Source organism: Phaseolus vulgaris, chromosome 2, assembly GCF_000499845.2.
Source record: "Phaseolus vulgaris cultivar G19833 chromosome 2, P. vulgaris v2.0, whole genome shotgun sequence".
NCBI classification, from domain to species: domain Eukaryota; kingdom Viridiplantae; phylum Streptophyta; class Magnoliopsida; order Fabales; family Fabaceae; genus Phaseolus; species Phaseolus vulgaris.
Genome location: NC_023758.2, coordinates 48684254 through 48708421, shown reverse-complemented (window position 1 = coordinate 48708421; position 24168 = coordinate 48684254). Strand labels below are relative to the sequence as shown.

Sequence of the window (24168 nt, the reverse complement as noted above, 5' to 3'; positions counted from 1 at the left end):
GAAATATCTACTTCTAAAACAAACAATACCTCCAATATAACGCTCAACGGACTTGAAATCGAAACATTATTGAATTTCTCATAATCTCGCCTGGAAACTATTATTTTAGTACAAGAACAGATGAATAATAACAAGAGATTTGACATCTTGATATTATCTGAACTGAAGTCTAAACGTGTTTTATAAGATTTATGCATTAGTGATTTGAAAGTTGGCTTTAAGAAATTGAGAAATAAAAAGAAAAATAGCAGAGAAAGGTGACAGAAGTGAAGGAAAAAAAGAAGAAAAAAGAAAGTGAGATGATATTTGTGTGGAAAAGGAAAGAGAAAAATCAAGTCCCAGAAATAAATATCTTGTTCCTTGCATTCCTATGACGTGGTCGGAATTCACTTATAGATATTTTCTACTAAAATATCACACCACCTCAGTGTTCCCCACGTTGACTCCATTCTCCTTCCTTTTCACCCTTCTCTTCTCCTTAAACTACCAATTTGCCACTGCTTTCACCTCTCATATACCACTCAAATACTGACACATGGACACTAAAAAATACATATAATTTTTAAAACATAAAATACGAGAACATAAATATATATATAATAATAATTTTTATTTTTATTTTTATAATTCAAAAGAATTTATTTCATATTTTTTTAATAAAATTAAAAATTTATATAATAAATTTGAATTTTTTTAAAAATAATGCATTTTTTCATCTTAAAATTATGTTATAACCATGGTATAATTTTCAAAAATTCAATAATATTATGAATTAGAAACTTACCAATAAATATCTAGAGTGTCGATAATATTTTCTATACATTATTTAAGAAACGTTTCCATAACATCTCCTTCATAACAAACTCGTAATTCTTCCCTCTCACGGGGGCATTTCCGTCACATAATTCCACCAACTTTAACGTTGTCAGAAGAGCAAGAGAGAGAAAAGAAAGAGAGATTGTTGTTGTTTTTCATTGTTGCAGTTGAAGAAGAAGAAGAAGACATGGCTATGGCAAAAGAGAAAGCGGAAGATGAAGAGAAGGTTCAGACCTGTGGGAAGAGGTTGAAATGCACGAGGAATGATGAAGATGATGATGGTGTTGAAGCTGTTGAGGAGGAAGATAGTGAGCTTCTTCTGAAGCCAGGGATTTTCTTCTATCCGACAACCCCAACATCCTTTGTTGTCTCTGATGCTCTTGAACCCGATTTTCCCGTCATATATGTCAACAAGATTTTTGAAATCTCCACTGGGTATCGTGCTGACGAGGCCCTCGGTCGCAACTGGTTAGAATTTTCTTCCATTTCTCTCTTTTTTGTTCAAATTCCGACAAGTTTTGCTCTTTTGTGCATTTCACTCTGAAATTTACTTGGTTGGGTTGAATTCAACTTCCTCAAACTAGAACCCCTCTTCTGGGTCTTTCAGATTGTTCTGTTCCTTCAGATCTATGCTTAAGCTGAGATTTTTTTTGTGTTCCATTGTGCCATCTAGTTAAGAGATGGGATTCCACTGTGTCAAAATTCATAATTCAGAAACATCTGGTGACTTCTGCAAACTACATTTCACTGAATTGTGAAGTATGATTTGTAGGATTAGTAGTGTTTTTCCCTCTGTTTCGCATTTTTTCAGCAATTTTTCATTGGCTGTGATTAGCTCTTCCGTTAAACTTCTTGTTTCTGTGCTTTTATTATCTCTCAAGCTGGAGTATTTTTTTTTCTTCTTTTTACTCTTTTTTCGTGCATCCTTTTGGAACCCTTGTTTTTGCCTTTTTACAATATGCTTTATGAAAGTTACGATCGGCTGATACTTCTGTTTTTCTTGTTAGTGTCATAATATTATTGCTGGTATGAATTTTCAGCGAAACAAATGTAGTAGGACATGCATGTGTGGTTAAAATAATTTGAAAAATGTGTATTATCAACGGTTAGTGAGGGATAACTTTCTTGTTTTGTTTTAAGAGTTTTTGGTGTCTCTGATTTGAATCTGGTTTAGTTTTGGTTCCCAAATTAGAAGTGATTTTTTCGGCTCCCTAATTTGAAAAAAGTCCACATTTAGTCCTTAAGATTTATTTTTTGTGATCATCTTAGACCCCTGGTAAGGACTAAAAGAGGGTTGTGGGACTAAAGAAATAACTTTTTAATTTGGATGACCAAAAACACTTTATCAAATTTAAGGACATGAAAAATATCTAATTCTTAAGAAAATGGGTACATAGAATATTATGATGTAATATCATCAGTTTGAGACTGTGCTTCAACTAACTTTGAGAAAGATTTTGATTGAGGATATTGATTTAAAATGTTATTTTTAGGTTGTCAACAGTAGGGAAGCTAGCCAGTTAAGCTTAAGAGTTTGTTTTCTTGTAAATCCTTCTTGCAGTTCCTTACTCAATCCCCTAATAGAAACAATTTGTTTTGAAACTTTTGGTTTTTAATGTACCAAATGGCATCGTGCAATCCCTAATGGGATAAGATTTTGTTATATACTGATTAGAGTTATCACTACTAGAAAATTATTAAATAAAAACTAATTTTAAAGACTAAAAATAATTAGTTGCTATATTGACTAAATTAGATACTATTTTAGAGAGTAAAAAAATTATTGGTTTCTAAATTAGTTTCTATTATTGATAAATAGTTTCTAAATTGATGTTCAATAATTGCTTTGAAATTTCTTTTGTTTCAGTCGGTTCTTACAGTATAGAGATCCTCGAGCTCAGAGGCGACACCCTTTGGTGGATCCTGTTGTTGTGTCTGAGATCAGAAGATGTCTTGAGGAAGGTGTGGAGTTCCAAGGTGAACTTCTGAATTTCAGAAAGGATGGCACACCTTTGGTGAACAGATTAAGACTTGCACCAATTCATGACGATGATGGGACCGTGACACACGTAATAGGTATCCAACTCTTTTCTGAGGCAAATATAGATCTGAACCGAGTCTCATATCCAGTGTTCAAAGAGACTTGCAATCAAGAGTTTGACAAGAATGGTGAATATTCTCCAAAGAGTGGACAGTGTTTGTACAGCCAGCAGCAAGAGATGTGCGGCATTCTGCAGCTTTCCGACGAAGTATTGGCTCACAACATTTTGTCACGCTTGACACCAAGAGATGTTGCATCCATTGGGTCTGTATGTAGGAGAATACGTCAATTAACGAAGAATGAGCATGTCAGGAAGATGGTATGTCAAAATGCGTGGGGCAAAGAAGTGACCGGCACATTGGAGCTGATGACCAAGAAGCTAGGATGGGGTCGTCTGACTCGCGAACTCACCACCCTTGAGGCTGTTTGTTGGAGAAAAATGACAGTTGGAGGCGCAGTGGAGCCTTCACGCTGCAATTTCAGTGCTTGTGCTGCAGGAAACCGGCTGGTGTTGTTTGGAGGTGAAGGAGTGGACATGCAGCCTATGGATGACACTTTTGTTCTAAATCTCGATGCGAAAAATCCAGAATGGCGCCGGGTTATTGTGAAATCATCCCCACCAGGAAGGTGGGGCCACACACTCTCGTGCTTAAACGGTTCTTGGTTGGTGATTTTTGGTGGCTGTGGGAGGCAAGGACTGCTCAATGATGTCTTTGTGCTTGATTTGGATGCTCAACAGCCAACATGGAGGGAAGTATGTGGTGGAACACCACCACTTCCTAGATCATGGCATAGTTCTTGCACAATTGAAGGGTCAAAATTGGTGGTCTCAGGTGGGTGCACAGATGCAGGTGTACTTCTCAGTGACACGTATTTGCTGGATCTGACAATAGATAATCCAACATGGAGAGAAATTCCAACATCATGGGCTCCACCATCTCGGTTGGGGCACTCACTCTCAGTCTATGGGAGGACAAAGCTTCTGATGTTTGGTGGACTTGCCAAGAGTGGACACTTGCGGCTAAGATCAGGTGAGGCTTACACAATTGACTTAGAAGATGAAGAACCACAGTGGAGGCAACTAGAGTATAGTGCATTCACAGGATTAGCAAGTCAAAGTGGTGTTGTTCCTCCTCCTAGGCTGGACCATGTTGCTGTGAGCATGCCTTGTGGGAGGATCATTATATTTGGAGGTTCCATTGCTGGTCTTCACTCACCATCTCAGCTCTTTCTCTTGGACCCTTCTGAGGAGAAACCATCTTGGAGGATCCTCAATGTTCCAGGGCAACCACCTAAGTTTGCTTGGGGTCATAGCACTTGTGTGGTTGGAGGGACTAGGGTGCTGGTGTTGGGAGGACACACTGGAGAGGAATGGATACTGAATGAGTTGCATGAGTTGTGCCTGGCAAGTCTGTGAAGGGCATAAAACCAGACCCTCTTCTCTCTCAATCTCAACACAAGATTTTGGTTGCAAAAATGGGTTTTGTTTAGCAGTTTGGTTTTGTATATCAACTATATTATATATATGATTGTTATATGACATGACGTGTGTATTACCAGTGTTCTTTGAACTATATTATATGCTCCTCTACCCTCTATAACTATCACACTAGGAAACAAACTTCTGTACATCATCATCACAGAGTTCTTGCCTCTTGTACCATCCCTCCTTTTTCTTTTACAATAGTTTTGTTAATAATTAATTCTTTTATTATTATTATTATTATTATTATTTCTTTACATCAACTCTCATACAACCAATATAATATAGGAAGGAAAAAAAGAAGAAATTGAAGGAAATATAAGTATGAGGATTGAAAGTTAATAAATCCTTAATTAAATGGGGTTTTGGAGTTATTATAAGCCTTCTTAGTTCTTTCTACGGATAAAAAAAGAGTAGATAAATGCTTAACCAATGCTACTAAAATTATAACTATGATTATCCATTTATTAATGTTGGATGTTGTATACAGAAGTAAACTAGTCATATTATGAGTTTCATTTGCTATCTAATTTTAAGAAATTAAATTACTTTCATGTGTTTAGGAGTATCTGGAGTTGAAAAAAAACTGCAGGGCCAACGTGCAGTTTCAAATTCGAAGTGTGTAATTTTTCAAATTATGATTTTATAGTTTAGAGTGTAAGATTCTTTTAAAAAGAATGTGATTCACGCAGTCAAATTTTCAACTGCAGAGAACCCGATTCTATCTTTTACACGTTATTGATTTTTTTTTTTTCTAAAATTCACTCAAAATTTTCAATTAAACCATAATTAAATGTACGGTTTATAATAAAGTCGAGTGGAAATAAATAATTCAACAGCACCAATGAAAATGTGAATGATTTTATTAAAAAGTATTTAACCTAAGATCTCTTTTAATAACTTTCTCCGACTCTTTTCCATTTTCTTATTTTTTTTAGGACCAAAATTCATGAACAGATGGTTGCAAATATCTATTAATAATTTCTATTTCAAGTAATGATTGGAATATATAGAAAAGAATGAAAATTAAGTGACTAATAAAATGGAGAAGTCCTTCTAACATAATCTATATGGTCGTAAAAACCAAACATCTTTAACAACTCGTAAGTTACATAAAATCACAACATAGAACTTTATACACTGTGGTCTGTGGGTCAAAAGAATAATACGCAAGTACGAATTCCACTTCTTGCCATAACCGTGGACTTTTGTGTTCGTGCTTGATTAAAAAATAGTAAGAACTACAAAATCTATAACAAATCTCACAACATCTGTTGCAAACTCTGGGATCCCATTATTTCCAAGCCACCGAGTCAATATCATCCCTAGCTTGCTTGTATAATTCAAGCCTTTTGGCTATTTGATTTCTCCTTTCCATAAGAGAAGGATCTTCATCCAACATAGCACTTAATTTTTCCTTCTGCAAAACAGCTTCTGTAATCAGTTACAATGTTGCTTTCGACAAATTGCAATACAAATGTTGCTTTCATCAAATATCAATATACATGTTCCAACAAACAAATAAAACAAGTCCCCTAATATTGTGCCTATCTTGCTTAAATAAGGGAAGGATCTTCATCCAACATAGCACTTAATTATTCCTTCTGCATAACAGCTCCTCTAATCAGTTATAATGTTGCTTTCATCAAATTGCAATATACATGTTGTAACAAACAAATAAAACAAGTCCCTAATATTGTACCTATCTTGCTTAAACAATCGTTGACAAATCACAAGGGAAGTAGCCAGCATTCTATTGTCCTTTTTCCCTAAAACCTTTGTTACCTTGCTCATATAGCATATGCAACAACAGATATCCTTTACAACAGAGTTGCATAGCTGTGTTATACATGATTTAATGATGGCTAAATTGCAATTTTAATCATTTTTTATTCTTGACCTACTACTTTGATCCTCCTATTATTATTTCCATGATTTTATTCCTTCAACCTTGACTAATTCTCACTTTTGCATACCTTTATTTATTTATTTACATTCAGTTGAACTATAAACCTAACATTCATTTAACAAACCATCAAGAATAATGTAATTAATTAAAACATAACAATACAAAAATTGACCATACAAAATTGAAGATTAGACCCAAATTTCGGATTTTCATTTTTTTTTAAAGACCAACATGGTAATTTAACCTGATTAAAATACAAAGGGAGCCTAACTAACAGACTGTCCCAATCTTGATCATCCCCAAATTCAAAGCCAATAATCTTCTCGCGTCTATATTTTTACAATTTCAAAAAACTTAATGCAACAGTATAATTCATGATATTGACAAAAAAAATTCATTTCGTAAGCTTATACTTGGACAAGGTTCATTAAGTTTTCCATGGAAATAAGCGGCATGGCATTGTAATTATAACTTGCACACACCATGAAAAATAATATATTTAAGGAATGCGAGAAAATTGAATCTAAGATGGGAATAATTTAACCAGAAGATAAAATCATACCTCCTTCCTCCCTACTTGAACGTAAAAGTGGTTTAGCAAAGATCGCTTAGCCTCTCTAACTTGACAATGAACCACGGCCTTGGGTATGGTATTCTTCAGTGTATCGCAAACCATACTGATATAGGAACTTACATTTGATCCTGTATCAGGGAGCATAATATATAATACACAGAATAATGACTGTAAAAACAATCTCTAATCAAAACCCAAATTAAGTGGATTTATGCCATTTAAATTTAAGCCCTCCTGTCAAGGGGATTTAAATGAATTTCAACAAATCTGGTTCTTTATTTTATAGGAACAAAAACTTACACAAGATATGAGAGAAAAGGGATTTACACATCTTCCCCAAAACCCTAACTTTTTCAGACACAATTTTCAATAATTTAGAGTGAATGAGATTATGAAAAAAAAAAATGATCTTTTAGAGAAAAAAAATGGCCTTTTTAATTGAAAACGACATATGCTAACCAAAGAAGTTCCCAAATATTGCTTAAATTCAGTAAAAAAGACATGGTTTCTATAAGCTTATCCATCTAACCAGTCTTGTAGTCCTAGAATAACAATATACTAATTATCACAATATTACACTTAAACGTTACAAAAAGGCTTGAGGAAAATTATGTTACCAATTTTGCGCAGGTGATTGTCAGTGTAACTGTCCATATTTGGGGGACCATTCCGATTTGGATTTGGTGGTCCAGTTGGATTCTTTTCTGGTTCAAAATGAATCTTCCTGAAAAACTCCACTGTTAGATAGCTAGACTCCATATCAACCAACCGTGTAACTGTCTTCCTGCTTTCTTCTCGGAATTTTTCCAGAGATTCATTTGAAGCAGTTGCTATATCATTTGCAAGTGTTGGAAATCTTTTTAGTTCCTATCATGTCATAAATAGGCCAACTGTAAGATTTAATTTAATAATCTCTTCCCCAGTAATATTTCCCCATCCAAATTCACCCCTTCAGATACTAAAGTTAATGATAGAAAAACTATTAACAGGCCCTGGAACGGCACCTTACATCAGTTATTTAGCAATTATTCATATCCTTCATTATTAGGCTTCAAAGATTAACTAATTTTTTCACACCCAAAAAGGAATCCTAATAACCAACTCAGACCCATGAATTAGGTGTGATATAAGAACAGGCGCATCCAACTTGCATCTTATTTATTTTAAAATTTTAAAATTATGACATGTCTGAAAAGAGTTTCATCAACTTGTGCACTGCTTTACCTCAGTTTCTGCAATTGATTTCCGTACAAGTTCCTTTAAAACAAAGTGAACCTGTATAATAGAAGAAAGGATGTAGTTCAGAAATGGAAATAACAAAATCACATAGAACCATTTAATATAAAAAAACAAATGTAAATGGGGAAAACAGTTCCTCTTGTGGAGTAACTATTTTTATCTCATTTCAGTGACAAAAAGTAAACGAAAAACAACCATCATGCAGTATACAACAATGAGTATAAGAAAAACAATTATAAATGTGATTTTTGGTATAAAATATGTCAGGTTTTTATCATGGAAAATTATTTATTAGCAAAGGGATTCAGAAAGCAAAACAGAATAAATCCACATGAAATTTCAGTTTAACAACATTCCAGGTTTGGGTTGACGTGAAAGAAAAGTGGAAAACTATGAAGACGTTCACAATAGCATGCTTCTATATATTCACGTGATCTCAGGATTTCCATTAACTTGATTTTGCCTCTTCATAATTACCTCCTGCTGTGATCAACACTGAGATGGATCACTTCAGAAGTGATTTGGAAAAAAAAGAGAGAAAGCAATACAGTAGTTGTTGAGGACATCTCATGTCTAAACAAGCATGTATTTCATATTAATATCTGGTAATTTCATCATACCAAGGAACAGGATGACAGACTAAAACAGAATATAATAAAGTAAAAACGTTTACAGCATCCACGGATGCTTCAGCTGGGCCTTTGAAATAGCCGATAGATCCTTCAATTAGTCTTCTATAACCCTGCTCGGGAGCAATCAGATGGGGCTGATACCCATCAGCTTCAGTGACAACTCTCTGGACATTTTTCAGCGAAAGATGGCGATCGAAAGGGAGCTTTTTTAGAGCAGCTGGTAATTGATGATCAAAAACTCCATATATCCGGTCCCCACCAGCACGGCTGAAAAGAAATTAGTTGGCTAATCAAACAGTTGAAAATGAAAAAAACGAAAAAGAGATGCATAAAATTCATTTGTTATAGAAAGAAACAAAAGTAGACTAGGAGCTAATTCTAGAGCTCAGTAGCAGCAGTTACCCTCCCTCCAGGTGTTCTTTAAAAACTTTGTCAAATGCACGACACATCTCTAAAATAGTGTATAGTTGGGCCTACGTAAACAAGTAACACCGCTTAAAACACTCAGAAATAAAGTATTGTCAATTAAAGAATTCAGCTCAGATCTCGGTTCTGACCCCTGAATCCACAGCAATTGGCCTGCCAATTCGGTCCAGCTCGGCATTTAGCTCATCAATAGTCTTATTTATTAAGGAAATGATACTTGGTATCTTCTGCCTGATAACTTGCTCCAAATGCTGTAATCATAAAAACCAGTGAAAGAAAAAAAATCACTCGCCATTGGAAGAATAAAAAATCAATTGAATAAAAGTAAGTTCGGTAATTTATCAAAATGTTACTCAAAATACATAGAATATAATACCTGAGATAAAAGCTTAGCAAGATATTCTGATCCCATTTTATGTGCCAAATGTCCATATTCAGGACTTGTCTCAAAATATTCACGTTCCTTCCTACGAGCAGCAATCATGTCAACATTCTTATTAATATCAGCTTGTGAACGGTTCACAATTCCAACCCATGGATGCTGCAGTCTGTATTGCCTTCCCTCAAGAACCTTCATGTTTCACATTTAAAACCTTCCGTCATTTTGCAAATAACAATCTAACAAAAAACTCTAATCTCATTTAAGTGCAAGGAAATCAATTTAAGTTACTGAAGAACAAAACAGAAGATGGTTGCAGCTGTTAAGAAATCATACATCAACCGCATTAGTTCCTTTATCCATAAGATCAAGTTTGGTAACAACACCAAACGTTCTTTCACCTGAAAAAGTACAATGAAGAGAAGTTTTATTTTATTTTTTTTTCTAAATGAAAGCTGGCCAAGAAAGAATGAGAAAAAAGAAAATTGAATGAATCCAAATCTACCCTTGGAATTGCTTCCAATATAAACAGCCATACCTGAAGGATCAACTTCTCTTGCGATTTTTATGGCATCTGATGTGGCAATATCTTGATTTGCGGGAGAGATAGCTAAGATAATGCAATTTGGCTTCACAATTGAAGAGCTCAATTAGATTGTTTACAAGAAACATCGAAGATAATTTATATGAACAAGAGTAGACAATGAATTTGACATAAGTACACAAGAAAGGCAGTTCAATTTGCTTAAAACGAAAGATATAAATTGCAAGGTTCAAAGTGAACGTAGACTGATTACAAGCAATGACAACTAAGCCAATCAGCAGAATATTCTTGTAACAATAGATAAAAGAAATTATTGGAATTAAATGAGTTTTGAAATTTAAAAACAAGCAGAGTCAACTTTTTCACAAAAAAAATGGGTTTTTATTGTTTCTCACTGAAAAAAGAACTACAAAACACGTAAACTCAAAGTTAAAATATATAAAAAAAAAAAGTAAACGCTTTATAAAAAGCCTATCAACAATTTAACTATATTGAATTATTATATTTAAATATGTTTTATTTTATGTTTTTTAAACAAAACTATTAATTTTAATGATGTCATTTATTTTAATGGTACGATTTATATATTTTTTTTTACTTTTTGTGATAAATAATTATAATAATGGCATTTAATTTAATCTAAAGATAAATTGTTGATTACCTGAAAGCAGTGTGATTTGAAGGGGTTCAACGAGTGATTCATCATATTTCTTCTTTAAATAACAGTGATTTAGATAAATTCTTTATATCAAGCTCGTCTTATAAAAAATTAAAATCATCCGAATACTTCATGTTTCTCTTCATAACAAAAGTATAATTTACCTTTTCAACATAAGATCGAACCATGTTTTCGATATCTTGAACAATACTCTCCTGCTGTCCCTCTTCAAAAAAGAAGGCAAAACACGGTTATATGTCTGAGGTTCTAATGATGCCTCTCAGAATACAACTCAAACTGTATAACATACAGAGAAATATACTGAGGTTTACCTACTGCAACCTTTGTCAGCCCAGGAAGATCTATGAGGGTTAAATTTACAACTGCAAAAAAAAAAAAATGCCACATAACTATGTCATAGAGAAAGAGGGCATTAACTATGTCTTCCATATTCCTGTTGTTCAACACGGCTGGTAAGGATTAAATGAGAAAGCCAATTGATCTTCAACCAAGAAATAAATAAATATGATTTCCAAAATTATATAAGCAGCAAAATTAAATGTGGCAAGGAATCTTCTCTTTAAAGCAATCACTGTCTGTTAACGATGATTCTCAAAATTACTATAGTCAATCTACATTTTCTGAGATTAATATTATGATGATTTCAAGAAATATAAAGTTTTGAACAAACTTAACGCATAATTTGTAAATTCAGATCAAACAACCTAACCGGTCATAAGGCATCAATTGAAGCCGAAGTGCATGGTTAAAGGGATACTCAGCTTATAAAACAATCATGGAAACTATGGGTTGGATAATTAATTTGTAGAATCACCAGCAGAAAAGGACAAGAATATTCAAGTTCAGAAGACCAAATCCTCCTAGTTTTGGAAGAGAAGATTCATTCAACGATGTCACAAAATGTAGCCATTCTTTAAATTATAAGCCATCATTAGTCACCACAATCAAATGAGAAATAAGATGGAAATGGTAATAGAGAGATACAGCACATCATTATAAGTTCTCAATCAATTGCTTTTAAGATTCATGTCATGCTAGCAACGGACAATACAGGTACAAACCATTAGGAGAATAAATGCTGAGCTGAATTGGAATGTTAGAAATTTGCTTTGTCTTCCCAGTTATACGATCTGTTTCATCTGCAATTTCCTTCCTCACAGCAGCTGCAAGGGCATAAAGGATCATTGTAGAACCAATTAATTGAGACATTACAATAGTTTAAACTCTAACTGCAGCTGTTATTTGTTATCCACACACTGAACAATGGACACAAACAAACATAATAAATCCCCAAGCTCAAACAGGCCCTTGCTATGTATAAATACCACATATCTATCACCCACAAGCTCACAACCTCTACTTTTATTTAAAAGCTACACTACCATCAAAACTATTTACACTTTTATTAACACAGATAATAAACTGAAACAGGAAATTTAGATAGAAACTTCATTTACCGAAGTCAGTGAATCTCTTTCTCGGTAAGTGAAGAAACTCCGCATATTCCTGTGTCCCATTGTCTGTCTTGTGAAGTTGCAGCACTAACGGTCTCCGTGTAACAATACCTTAAAGAAAACAAAACAAAAAAAGTCAAAAAAAAAACATTCAGAGGCAAGGAAATAAGTTATAACAATCCTCCACGGCCATCAACAAAATAATAAGCGACGTCTTGTAGTAAAAAAAGAAAATAGTAACAACAATAATAATAATAATAATACTCTGTACTAATATTTAAAGGATACCCATTTTCGTTAGTGGCTTTGGTGAGCACATTTTTCATACTATTTTACCCTTATTCTCACAACATTTTGATAATAACTTTTTTTTATGAAAACTGTTCAGATAACTGTTCTTTCTATTTTAGTAACTATCTTTAAGTGTTCTTGCACCAATAATAACAATAATAAAAATAGATAAATAAAAAGATCAGGGCCAAAAGGAGAAGCTATTTTCAGTAAACCAAAATCTCTATATATATATATATATTAGGAGTAATGCTTAATGAAAATCATTGCCAGAGAGATCTCGTAAGAAAGAGAGTGAGAATTACCAGATCCACGAGGCAAAAAATCTCTTCCCACCACGCTTTCAAGCACCGACGATTTTCCCGAACTCTGATATTCCACAAAACAAATTTGAAAAACAGAAAGAAATAAAGAGTTAGAAAGCATTGCAGTGTGACCGGAGAAGGTGTACAGTACCTGGCCACCGACGACGGCGACGGAGGGAAGAGCTTCCCAGAGCGATAAACCCTCGCCGCCGTAATCGCCCAAAACGGTGCAGGCTCGTTGGATCTTATTGATGAGACCGATCAAGCTGGTCATGGTGGCCATTTTGGAATCGGAAAATAGATCGGATCGAATCGGAGAAGAGATTGAAGAAGGAAGGGAAAGAGATCTAAGGAGAGAAGGGTTTATGGTTTTGGATCGACGAAACGCGCTTCGATGGACGCAGAATGTGCATCCAAAGAGATGGGAAATTCGAACGGGAAAGTAACATAAGCAGAAAAAAACAGTGGAGAACAACCAAACGGTTCTTTATTTCGTGGGATGTGATGGGGCAAATGGTCACTTCACACGTTCCTAGGTGGGTTAAGTAAAGGAAAAGAAGTTCGTTCTAAAGTCATTTTTTGAATCTTGTTGTGACATGACATTCACACCCTCCCAATAATAAATAACTTAAATCAAAATTTTAATATATTTTTAACTTATAAAAGTTTTGAACATGTTTGTGTAAGAAAAATCTATGTCGACATTTATAGAAAAATATTTGGAAAACACATATTTATAAGGTGTGACATTAAAAATATATTTGCTAGATTTTTGATAAATTTAATACGGTTTTAACGTAATTTTTTTGAAAAAATATATTAATTTTTTAAAATTTCAAATTTATTATATAAATTTTTATTATATTATAAAAATAATAAACAAATTATTTTAAATTAATTTTAAAACATATTTTTCTAAAAAAAACTAAAATATATTAATTTACATAAATTTTTATTATCAATTTATATAATTATATAATATATAAATTCATGTTTTTTTTTATTATGAATCTTTATCTATGTTCTGTTCGTGTTTATAGGACATAGTTGTTAACTGTGTTTTTTTTTTAAAGAAACAGCCTTTTCTTGTTTTTTTAGAAGGAACTGCGTTTTCTTAAAATAACAAAATTACCTACTTTGTTTTGTAAAAGTTTACTCCCCATTAATTTTATTGCTTAAAGATATATTTAAGATGATAGATTATTTAAAAAATAATTAATAATATTGTAGTCATACTATCTATATATATATATATATATATATATATATTAGAGTTTGTGAATAATTTTCACTTAAAATTTAATTAAAAGTACAATAATAAACTACAATTAAATATATTATATTATAATACACCTACCAATGTACTTAAACTTAAAAACGTCTACAAAAGTGGAAGTTAACAGATATTTTTAAGATTTGCAAACCTATTATGTTTTGTTTTTTTGTTACTTAGACATGTTGGTACATTATATCACATGCATTTATTCCACTAAAGAAAAGCTTAATTTTCTTATTCCAATCCAACTAAGACAAAAAGCTGAAACGAAAGGCAATTTCTCCTCCACCATATCAATACTGGCCTCTACCTGATTTTTTTATTAAAATTATAAAAATGTTTCTGCAAAATGATAAAAATATTTTAAATGATTCATAAAACTCAACTTAAATAAAAAGAGGGTATGGATAAAAATAATTTCTTAAATACATTTTCAGATCTGAATTTTCCAAACATATTTTTTAATTTCAATTTTTTTTTCTTAAATGTATTTTCAGATTTTGTGTTCTGGATTTTCTTATCCGAAATGTATTTTTAATATTTTGAATTTATTTTTCTAATATAGAATTTTGAATTTTATTTTTCGAATTTCGGATTTTTAAATCAGGAATAGAGAGTAAATTTAGAAAATTTGAAAGGTGATAGAATGAAAGTTTTAATTGGTATGGTGCAGACTGAAGATTAATTATCCCTCTGGGTAAAATAGTCACTTTCTGTGCAGGTGTAGGGTGTAGATCACAATTGATCTGGGGTGCAGGAGAATTAGCCCAGAAAGAATTTGCCAAAACGAAATTAAAAAGTAAACGAAAGGGCCACTGTAGTTGGATGAGGCCCAAGAGAGAACGGGCCTCCAAGCCCATTTTCTACGATCCGGGTCTCCACTGTTGAAACGCAATGCAACGCAACGAGACCACCATTGTAGTGTTTGTTTGAGCTTCACATCTGTTCCACACAGCCTGAGACCTGAATCAATGGTGACAAGAAGAAAGCTCCTGAATTTGTTATCAACCCTAAAAGTTTCTGACCTAATTCATCACCACGCCAATGCATTTAACCCTTTTTCCAAAACCCCCAAAACCCTCAGGGTTCACTACGGAACCCAATCATCGAAACTCCCCGAATACGAGATGCCATCGGTAACATGGGGCGTGATTCAAGGTCGCAAGGAGAAGCTCGTTTCGCGAGTAATCATCTTCGACTACCTCAAGGGTTTGGGAATCATCCCCGACGAGTTACACGACCTCGAACTTCCCTCCACCGTCGACGTCATGCGCGAGCGTGTCGAGTTTCTCCAAAAATCAGGTCTAACCGTCGACGATATCAACAATTACCCTTTGATCTTAGGTTGCAGTGTCAGAAAAAACATGATCCCCGTGTTGGGGTACTTGGAAAAAATTGGGATTGCAAGGCCCAAGCTTGGGGAGTTCGTGAAGAATTACCCGCAGGTGTTGCATGCTAGTGTCATTGTTGAGCTTGTTCCTGTTGTTAAGTTCCTCAGGGGCCTTGATGTGGAGAAAGATGATATTGGGTATGTGTTGCAAAAGTACCCTGAACTGCTTGGGTTCAAGCTTGAGGGTACTATGAGCACTTCAGTGGCTTATCTTGTTAGTATTGGTGTGAACCCTAGAGATATAGGTCCAATGGTTACTCAGTATCCTTATTTGTTAGGGATGAGAGTTGGGACTGTGATAAAGCCCATGATTGATTACTTGGTGGGTTTAGGGCTGCCGAAGAAGGTTTTGGCTAGGATGTTGGAGAAGAGAGCTTATATTCTTGGCTATGATCTTGAGGAAACTGTGAAACCAAATGTGGAATGTTTGATGAGTTTTGGTGTTCGAAGGGAGTGGTTGGCTTCGGTTATTGCTCAATATCCGCAGATTCTTGGGCTGCCTCTGAAGGCTAAGTTGTCCACGCAGCAGTACTTTTTCAGTTTGAAGCTTAAGGTTGATCCTGAAGGGTTTGCACGAGTGGTGGAGAACATGCCACAGGTAGTTAGCCTCAACCAGCATGTGATTATGAAGCCCGTTGAGTTCCTCCTTGGAAGGACTATAACAGTGGAGGATGTGGCTAGAATGGTGATCAAGTGTCCTCAGTTGGTGGCGTTGAGAGTTGAGCTGATGAAAAACAGCTTTTACTTCTTTAAGAGTGAGATGGGGAGGCCCTTGAAAGAGCTTGTGGAGTTCCCTGAGTACTTTACTTATAGTTTGGAGTCTAGGATCAAACCCAGATACCAGAGGCTCCAGAGTAAGGGGATAAGGTGTTCGTTGAATTGGATGCTGAATTGTAGTGACCAGAGGTTTGAAGAGAGGTTGCAGGGTCATTACATTGAAACTGAAAGTTTAGGTCCCAGATTCTGCATGGGAGGGAAATTGGAGCTACCAGGGAATGATATAGTGTCAGATGAGGAAGCTGAGAGTGATGATGATGAACTATTATACAGACGAACTGTTTCCCTATAGCCCAAGAATTTTTTGTTTTTGCTATGGGTGGTGAAACCATTGCAAAGTATAATTGTCATCAATTGGAGGATTGATTGCTATTTTTTTGCATCTGTATTGCGAATAGATGACATATCAAGTTTTCTATTCATTCGTTTGCACTAAAATCTTTGGAAGCGAAGTGAAGTCTGAAATCTTGATATTTTGCCCTGAATATCTATGTAAATTACGTTGGTTGTTTCCTTCATTATCTAGTGATAAACTAATAGGGGCATAAAGGCAGAATATTGAACACTACTTTATTTGTTAAGGATATTTGTGCAAACATGGTGGATCATTAAAAGCGATAGAGAACTGTCTACTTAAGGATTTTTTTACGAAATTATTGTAATTTTAAGTGGTTATTATTGAAATGGACAACTTTTTTCAAAAATTTACTATTTGTGTTTATGTGATGCAATTTCAGTAAACTTGTGTAGTTTAACGACTTTAGTTAGTGGCAATAAAAATTGTACATCAGTGATTATTTTGTTCATGATATATTTCATTTATTTTTAACGAAATTTCGAGAATGTCTTATTTTGTATGTATTTCGATAAAAGTATTCAATATATCGTTTCAATTACTTAACCAAAATATAACATTTTGATCTGAAGAGAAGAATTTTCAAAATAGAAGATCTAGTTATTATAAAAAGAGTGTGGTGTACTTCATCGTTGGTGATAAGAGGGGTTACCAAATTTAACGAGAGAAAATGAAAGACAGCACTTGGTGCTTCACACAAACATGAACTTATAATCAAGTTGAAACTATGAATGTATAACACAACCAAATAAGCTTAGATCTTGATCTGATTACAAAGATATTAACAAACCTGAGATGAGAGGGCACAATCACACTATCTGCGTATTACAAATATCAACTGCAAAAAGGAGAAAGGGGGGATATAAAGCTACCTATACAACCACACAGCCACTCAAAGAAAAGCTGAAGGTTAGCTCCAAGTTAATTTTCTTCCTTTGCCTGGCTTCTTAGCCGATCTCTCTCTAAGCAGGAAATACAAGACTCTATGTCAGACGCATACCGATTCTCAAACTCTCTTCTCACCATCAATCCATGGCCAATAACATAAACAATGGTCGTCGGAATGCGTTACAATTTATAATCAATTGGGGGGAAAAGACAAAAGTAAAAATAAACAGAGAAGGGTAGAAGAACGATGCTGTTCAATCCTTAGTGCCTCTTCAGGAGACATTGTCATTGGGTGCTGCGTGTTAATCCTCCCCGTGACACATTTCTGTGCAAATGTAACATTCCCCGTCAGTTACCCAAGGTAGTGGGGAAAGCATAAAGTCAAATATGATACAATTTGAAAATTTAATCACCAAATTCAGGAGTTTCTGCAAGTTGAAGAATTGTTGACAAAAAATCAACAAAATAAATCCTATACCTACGTGGATTTTTACTATTACATACTAACGTAGTTTAAAAAATGAAAACAAGGCAAACATATAATGTAATTTTAGGGAAAATATTCTCACACAAATAAGAGGATAATATAGAGAAATGTTCTAAAAATGGAGTGTATTTACTGAAGACCTGAAACAAAATCTTATAGATCATTTCAGTAAATAATGCCAAGGCAATGTAAAAGATGTATCACATATGCAACGAGATACAAGTTATGATCAATACCAATGTTGTTCCTTTTTCAGAAAATTGATGTAAAGTTTTTCAACACAAAGCATTGCATTTGTCAAAATGCCTAGACATTGTTCAGCTACCATAACAAGGGGCCCAGGGAGACAACAAAATAATCTATTAGGTCGTGGAGTTCAGGAGATATTCAGTTACTGTAAATAAAAGGCACATGCTGTAACCTAAAATCTGGTAAATCAAAATAGAAGGAAACAAAAGGTACCTTCCAGAAACAAGCTGATGCTGAGCACTGTTCACAGGGCCCTTTACATTGCTAAAACGCTTTGCTCTGCTCTCTTGTTCTTTCTCCACACGCATTGCAGCTACCTCCTTCTCCATGGATGCTACTTCTCTTCTCATCTTCTTAGCCTCAACTTCCATGGCTTTGGTCAGTGTATCTACTTTCTTTGCTAGCATCTGACAAATAATACCATTGAAATGAAACTATTATTAGCTAAGATTATAATTATCAACTACAAATCTAATATTAGTATCCAAAAACAAATAAATACTAACTTCAATGGCATCATCTTTATCTTTTAGGCTTTGATCTTTCTCATGACCAGCTTTCCTCAAGCTTAAGACCTCTTTCTGCAGCAAATCATACAAAACACCAGAAACACTGTCCTCCGTATCGACTGTTGGGAAGTCATTTGGCTTATCATCTGAATTTCCTTTCCAATTATCATTTTCTTCCCTGTCTTTGGTTCCTTCAGAAGACTGGTTGAATGAATAACTTGGAGGTTTTCCATTTAGAAGAATTTTACTCCTTTCTAATGACCTTGTACCACCATCAAATGATTTAGATGTGCCTTTAGCATGCTTCAAAACTGCGCTTGAAGATACAGAAGACCTAACTTGAGTGGATGGTGATCTTTTCAGAAACCCATTAGATGTTAGTTTAGATATGTTATCAGCTCCACCAAGGGATTGACGCCGAGAAGGCCCATTGCTAATACATCTTCCCTCTGAGGTGCCGCGATTAATACTGTTAGAAGTTTCTCTCAAACTCTCCTGAAGCACTTTAAGCCTTAATTGATATTTTTCCTGAAAATTGTAAAAGGTTTACCTTGAGTAACGGCAGAAGTAATCTCCTAAGCTAATACATGGGGGCTGTAAAACCAGATTATTACTTTTAACTGTGCTTCAGACTTTGCAGTGCGCTCAGTTATAGCAAGCTTGTCCCGAAGTTGCTGCATCTCTCCCTATAAGAATGTAGTTTGGTAAAAAAAAGTTGAAACCTCATTGAAGGGAAACAAAATTCAGGAAGATTTTAGGTCTCTTTCATTTAAAGAAACAAGCTTAAATCAAAAGGAATCAGAAATAACATTCACCTGCAAGAATCGTCGTTCTTCAAGCCATTGTTTTACAGGCATCACTTTGTCATTAGCATCCTTCCATTCATTAGCAACCACTACAGCTACTCTGTTTGCTGTTACCTTGGCACGAGCTAACTCCCGATCAAGTGTTTTTCTTTCTTCCTGTATAGTGTCAAAATAAGCATATGCAGCAATTAGCATGCTTTAAGTTAAGATCGAGTAAACAAACTAGAATAGTATAGTTAATATATTTAACTCATTACATTCATTTCTTGAACTTTCCGCTGATAATCTCTCACAGCATTGGCAGCCGCACCACCCGCAAGTACAGCCTCTTCTAGTTCCCTCACGGTTTGGGTAAGCTTTTCAACCTCTGCCACCTTCAGTCTATGCATTTTGTCCAAAATTTTATTTTCTTCCTGGGAGAGGATATGATGACACCGAATGTAAGAAATTAAATTATTACGGATGGCATAATTGGAGAAGAAACACCGTACAAAAATGCAAATACCTGACAAATCTCGATCTGTTTAATTAGCTCTTGATTTTTATTTTGGAGATCATCCACCATGGAGGCCTTAGCCAAGGCAATCTGAACAGTCTTCTCAGCTTCAAGAAGTGCTGCTTCTTTAGATTTGGTAAGACGATCTAAAGCTTTATTATCATCTTGAAGTTTAGCAATCTGCAAGGAACAAGTTGAAGAAAATAATGACATAAATCACCTTTGACAGGCCAGTTTCAGTCCCCTTCATCAGTTTCTTCTCATGGGAATCACATCCAAAGTAGAAGAAAAACTTAATAATACCTCTTGCCGCGCAAGCTTAAGTTCAGCTTCTAGAGGAGCAAGAATGGCTTCTATAGGAGGCATGTCATCATCCTTCTGAGCAGCGTGGACCCTCCGAAGAGTGGCTTCAGCAGCAAATTGAGCTGCCATTGATGCCTTCTTGTCATCGTTGATTTTCTTTATTTCAAGATTCTGCAAGAAATATCAGTTTAGTAAACACATAATGTAACCTCAAAAATTTAGACCTCACTAAGGTTGATAGAGGGTTCAAGTAATACTTTGCTTTCTAGAAGAGATTCTGTTAACTTCAGCTTCCCCTCAACCTTTGACAACTCTTCATTAAGCTACAGTACAATGAAAAAAAAAACAGAAAACAAAGTTACATTTCAAGTTGACGCAAAGTGATGAAATTAAGAAATAGCAGCAACACGAAAAAGTACAACAATACATATAGTTGAAATAATTACAGCACCACGTTAAAGTACAAAACGGACAAAGTAGTCCCACTCCCTAAATCAGCCAAACCATAATTGCCTGCATAAATACATGACACAGAAAAACTAGCATAGTGACTACTGAACAAAAAACATACACTCGATAAACACCGAAAGCAGACTCGAATCAATACCACCATTCACCAAGAAACAAACACGGACATATACAGAGTACTTCATAAAAAAAAAAATTATTTCGTTGGTAGTTAATAAAATCAGTGAGCAAAGAAGCATTGTCCAGTGCAAAAGCAAAAAAAAAATAAAGAATTTAGTAATGAAGTTTCCACATTCTTAAGTTCTAATTTCTTACAGTAATAGCAATGATCATTTCAGAAACTTGTAATCGATTGAATTTAACTTTAATAACACAACGAAGCAAAAATTAGAAAGTGACCACTTCAACGGCCTTTTCTCTGAGCCGTTCGGAGAACCTCAAGGCTTTGATCTCCGCCTGCGCTTCCGACAATTCTCTGTCCTTATCTGCAAACACGGCGCAACACAAGCGAGTCACCATTAGTCAACAACGCGAAGCAAAAATCAGGTAAAAAACTGGCCAGATCGAGTCGCATTTTCGCACCTCTAACTTCATTCTCCAACCGATTGAGCTCCACCTTCACCGGATCCGAACCGTGCAACAGGTTCATGAACTCGTCCGCGTCGAGGCTCTGCCTCATCGAAGGCGCGCGCCTCCGCGACGAGCCTTTCCCCTCCTTGAACGATCCGGACACCGCCAACGGCGCGACCGGCGTGGCCACAGTCTCCTCCACTCCAGCCTCGCCGGAAACCTCCGCCATGGCCGATCTAACCGACGGCGCAAGCAGTCACATCCACGTGGTCGCAGCTCCGCGGATCCCTAGACGAAGAGCTGGAGTCGCAGAGAAAATGCAGGTCTGAGAAGGAGACGGTTGTTATAGAGAGAGAATCTGGGAGATAGATCGTTTCATACTCTGTGCTTGTTTCTCTCTCTAGATTGTGATTTTAAATCTGGGTTTTCTTTTCCACTTTTTTTCTTTTTCCTTTTTTTTAATTCTTCTTCTCTGTGTGTGTGTTGCAGTGAGAGTGATAGTGAAATTAAATAAATCTGAGTAATGAGTTAGTGTATAGCTGGCGGTTATTGTTAAGCAGAACAATACTGAGTGAGTGACAGGGAAACACAGTAAACACTTTCTCATCGTCTTAATCTTATCTTCTGTTAATCTCTCTAATAAACGTAGCGTAATGCGCACTCCATGCATTCCGAGTTAAACCGTCTTCTGTTTCCTCCTATGCGTACGATAGCCGATGGGACCCAGAAACGTCTTCTGTTCATTAACATTAACTATCATTGCAGTAATAAAAACCATGAAAGTATAATACATTTTCTTTATGCTAATGGTAGAACTTGTACTTGAGCTAGAGAATCATTCAAAATAGCATGCGTTAGAGGAAGATAAGATAATGTTCACAAAAATATTCCAAAGTACATAAACTCGCAAATGTTACCAATACCAGAAAATTGTCCTAGTTTTCAAAATACCAGAAAGAATACAAAACTTCTAAATTCCGTATAAATAACAAAATGTTACATTTTGTTTACAATACGGTTAATTAAACCTTTTGAGACATGAGATATATATGGTTTTCGAATAAGGTTAGAATTAATATAACTACTCTCTTTCTTTTCTGTCGATCTATCTCTCGTCTCTCTTCTTGAAATAGTCTCATAACTCTTCTTTTCACTCTTATGTTTCTCGTTTTTGTAAACTCCAAATTCGGATAGTATTAGTAAAAGATACTCTGACGATCAAGTAAGATTTAATGTTCGATGCAATTAATGAGGTATGAATATGATAACATACCTTATTCTCAATATTTTTTACTATTTATATGATTATCATATATTATTTGTTATTGGATCAGGTTAGGATTTTGAATTATAATTAAGAGTATATTTTTTAATGTTTAATCATTGTTTACCTTTGTTAATCTTCAATCAGACATAACAAACTTGATCGTGTCAATCGATTCTGATCAAACTGAAACTTTTACGGATGGACGGGTATATATATAATACATAAATATATAATCATTTATAACAATGGTTGTACTCTGTTTATTTTCTATTATTTATAACATTTCAATTTCATTTCTTTCTCTCCCTTCATTGTACGAACTACAAACTGGGAACATTATTTCTTTTTAAAAGTATGTTTTACTTAAAACTGGGGATTGGCATTTTGTTGCTAAAAACTTGTAACTTGAGTTATATTTACACTCTTTTGCAAATGTTGGAAAAATTATTTTTTTAGAGTAAACTGTAAATTTAGTTTCTCGAGTATTATTTTTCTGAAATATATTTTACAGTAATACATTTATCTAAATAGTTCTTAAAATATTAAACAGTACACACATATATATTAATTTAGTACTGTGTAATGAATATCTACTAATTATTTAAGTATGGTATTTTCCCAACATCTGAGAACTAAATGAAAATATTAATATTTGTAGTAGTTAAGAGAATATATAACATGGTGGTGTCAAATATTTTAACAAATACTTGTACAATTGTTGATCTTTGAATTTGTTTAAGAAAATAATAGTTCAAAGAAACAATTGATAGTTTATTCATGTGATGATCCAGAGAGTTCAAAAACTCCGCAGGTGGTCCAATAATAAAATATTCAATTTTTTTAATTATGAAAAATTTAACACGATTCTAATATAATATAATATTTAAAAAAATACATTAATTTTTTAAGAACTTAAATATATTATATAAATTTCTATTATAATTAAAAAATAAAGAAAAAAAAGTATAAGAAAGGTCATTCCATTTCAAAAAAATTAAAACACTTTAAAGATATATATATCTTGGTGTGTTTGGATCATATTAATATAAATTCTGATTTAAAATATTGGTTCACAATACACTATTAGAAAAATGATAGTTTGTCGACTTGTATTCAACCGTTGATAATTTTTGAAGTTGTATTCAATTTGATGAATTTAAAAATAAATATATATAGTAAAGAAAAAAATTGTAATTAAATTATATAAAAAATATTTTAAAATAATATTATTAGGAGTTATAAAGTTATTGTATAAATGATTGGAATTGTGTATCATTACCATGGTCAGCAAAATCTTGAAAATTGTTATTAGTGAGAGATTTGGGAGTGTTGAGGTTGTCTCTTAAACCACTTTTCATACACAAGGTGTGTGTCTGCTCCCAGACTTGTTCACATGGAGGGTCCTTCCCACCATGTTTGACAGTGGCACCTCAAATACAATGGGGCCAAGGCCACAACTTGGATGGTAGTGAGAGCATAGTAGTTTCGCTTCAACAACAACCTAAAGCGGTGACTCGCACCGTTATCAATTCGCAAGCTTCATTGTCCTGTGAGG

At 34.4% G+C, this 24168-nt stretch overlaps 4 protein-coding genes across 5 annotated transcripts; 2 read left to right on the top strand and 2 right to left on the bottom strand.

Moving 5' to 3' along the window:
- Positions 1-846: 846 nt before the first annotated feature.
- On the top strand, positions 847-4431 carry LOC137812962 (adagio protein 3). The gene is made up of 2 exons (XM_068615223.1): positions 847-1284; positions 2684-4431. Exons 1-2 carry the CDS (start codon positions 1004-1006, stop codon positions 4272-4274), a joined length of 1872 nt encoding a protein of 623 aa, XP_068471324.1. The 5' UTR covers positions 847-1003; the 3' UTR covers positions 4275-4431.
- A 940-nt stretch (positions 4432-5371) lies between these two features.
- LOC137812963 (phragmoplastin DRP1C) lies at positions 5372-13365 on the bottom strand. 2 transcript variants are annotated; one of them, XM_068615224.1, is made up of 16 exons: positions 12924-13365; positions 12773-12836; positions 12180-12287; positions 11784-11885; positions 11034-11084; positions 10866-10927; positions 10038-10128; positions 9836-9900; positions 9497-9691; positions 9252-9371; positions 9097-9167; positions 8736-8961; positions 8048-8098; positions 7441-7690; positions 6812-6951; positions 5372-5760 (listed from the first exon to the last, which is right to left on the bottom strand). In XM_068615224.1, the coding sequence occupies exons 1-16, from the start codon at positions 13053-13055 to the stop codon at positions 5635-5637; spliced, it is 1854 nt and encodes a 617-aa protein (XP_068471325.1). In that variant the 5' UTR covers positions 13056-13365; the 3' UTR covers positions 5372-5634. The 2 variants fall into 2 exon arrangements, with proteins under 2 accessions (XP_068471325.1, XP_068471326.1); XM_068615225.1 differs by lacking the exon at positions 5372-5760 and adding an exon at positions 5887-5944 and having other exon boundaries at positions 12924-13296.
- Positions 13366-14935: 1570 nt separating this feature from the next.
- On the top strand, positions 14936-16783 carry LOC137812961 (transcription termination factor MTERF4, chloroplastic). Its single transcript, XM_068615222.1, has one exon. The coding sequence runs from the start codon at positions 15020-15022 to the stop codon at positions 16505-16507; it is 1488 nt and encodes a 495-aa protein (XP_068471323.1). The 5' UTR covers positions 14936-15019; the 3' UTR covers positions 16508-16783.
- A 478-nt stretch (positions 16784-17261) lies between these two features.
- Positions 17262-22217, bottom strand: LOC137812960 (microtubule-associated protein 70-2-like). Its single transcript, XM_068615221.1, has 11 exons — positions 21359-22217; positions 21176-21261; positions 20566-20631; positions 20309-20479; positions 20015-20185; positions 19767-19922; positions 19519-19665; positions 19318-19389; positions 18701-19231; positions 18408-18601; positions 17262-17783 (listed from the first exon to the last, which is right to left on the bottom strand). The coding sequence occupies exons 1-11, from the start codon at positions 21573-21575 to the stop codon at positions 17744-17746; spliced, it is 1851 nt and encodes a 616-aa protein (XP_068471322.1). The 5' UTR covers positions 21576-22217; the 3' UTR covers positions 17262-17743.
- Between the last annotated feature and the right edge of the window lie 1951 nt (positions 22218-24168).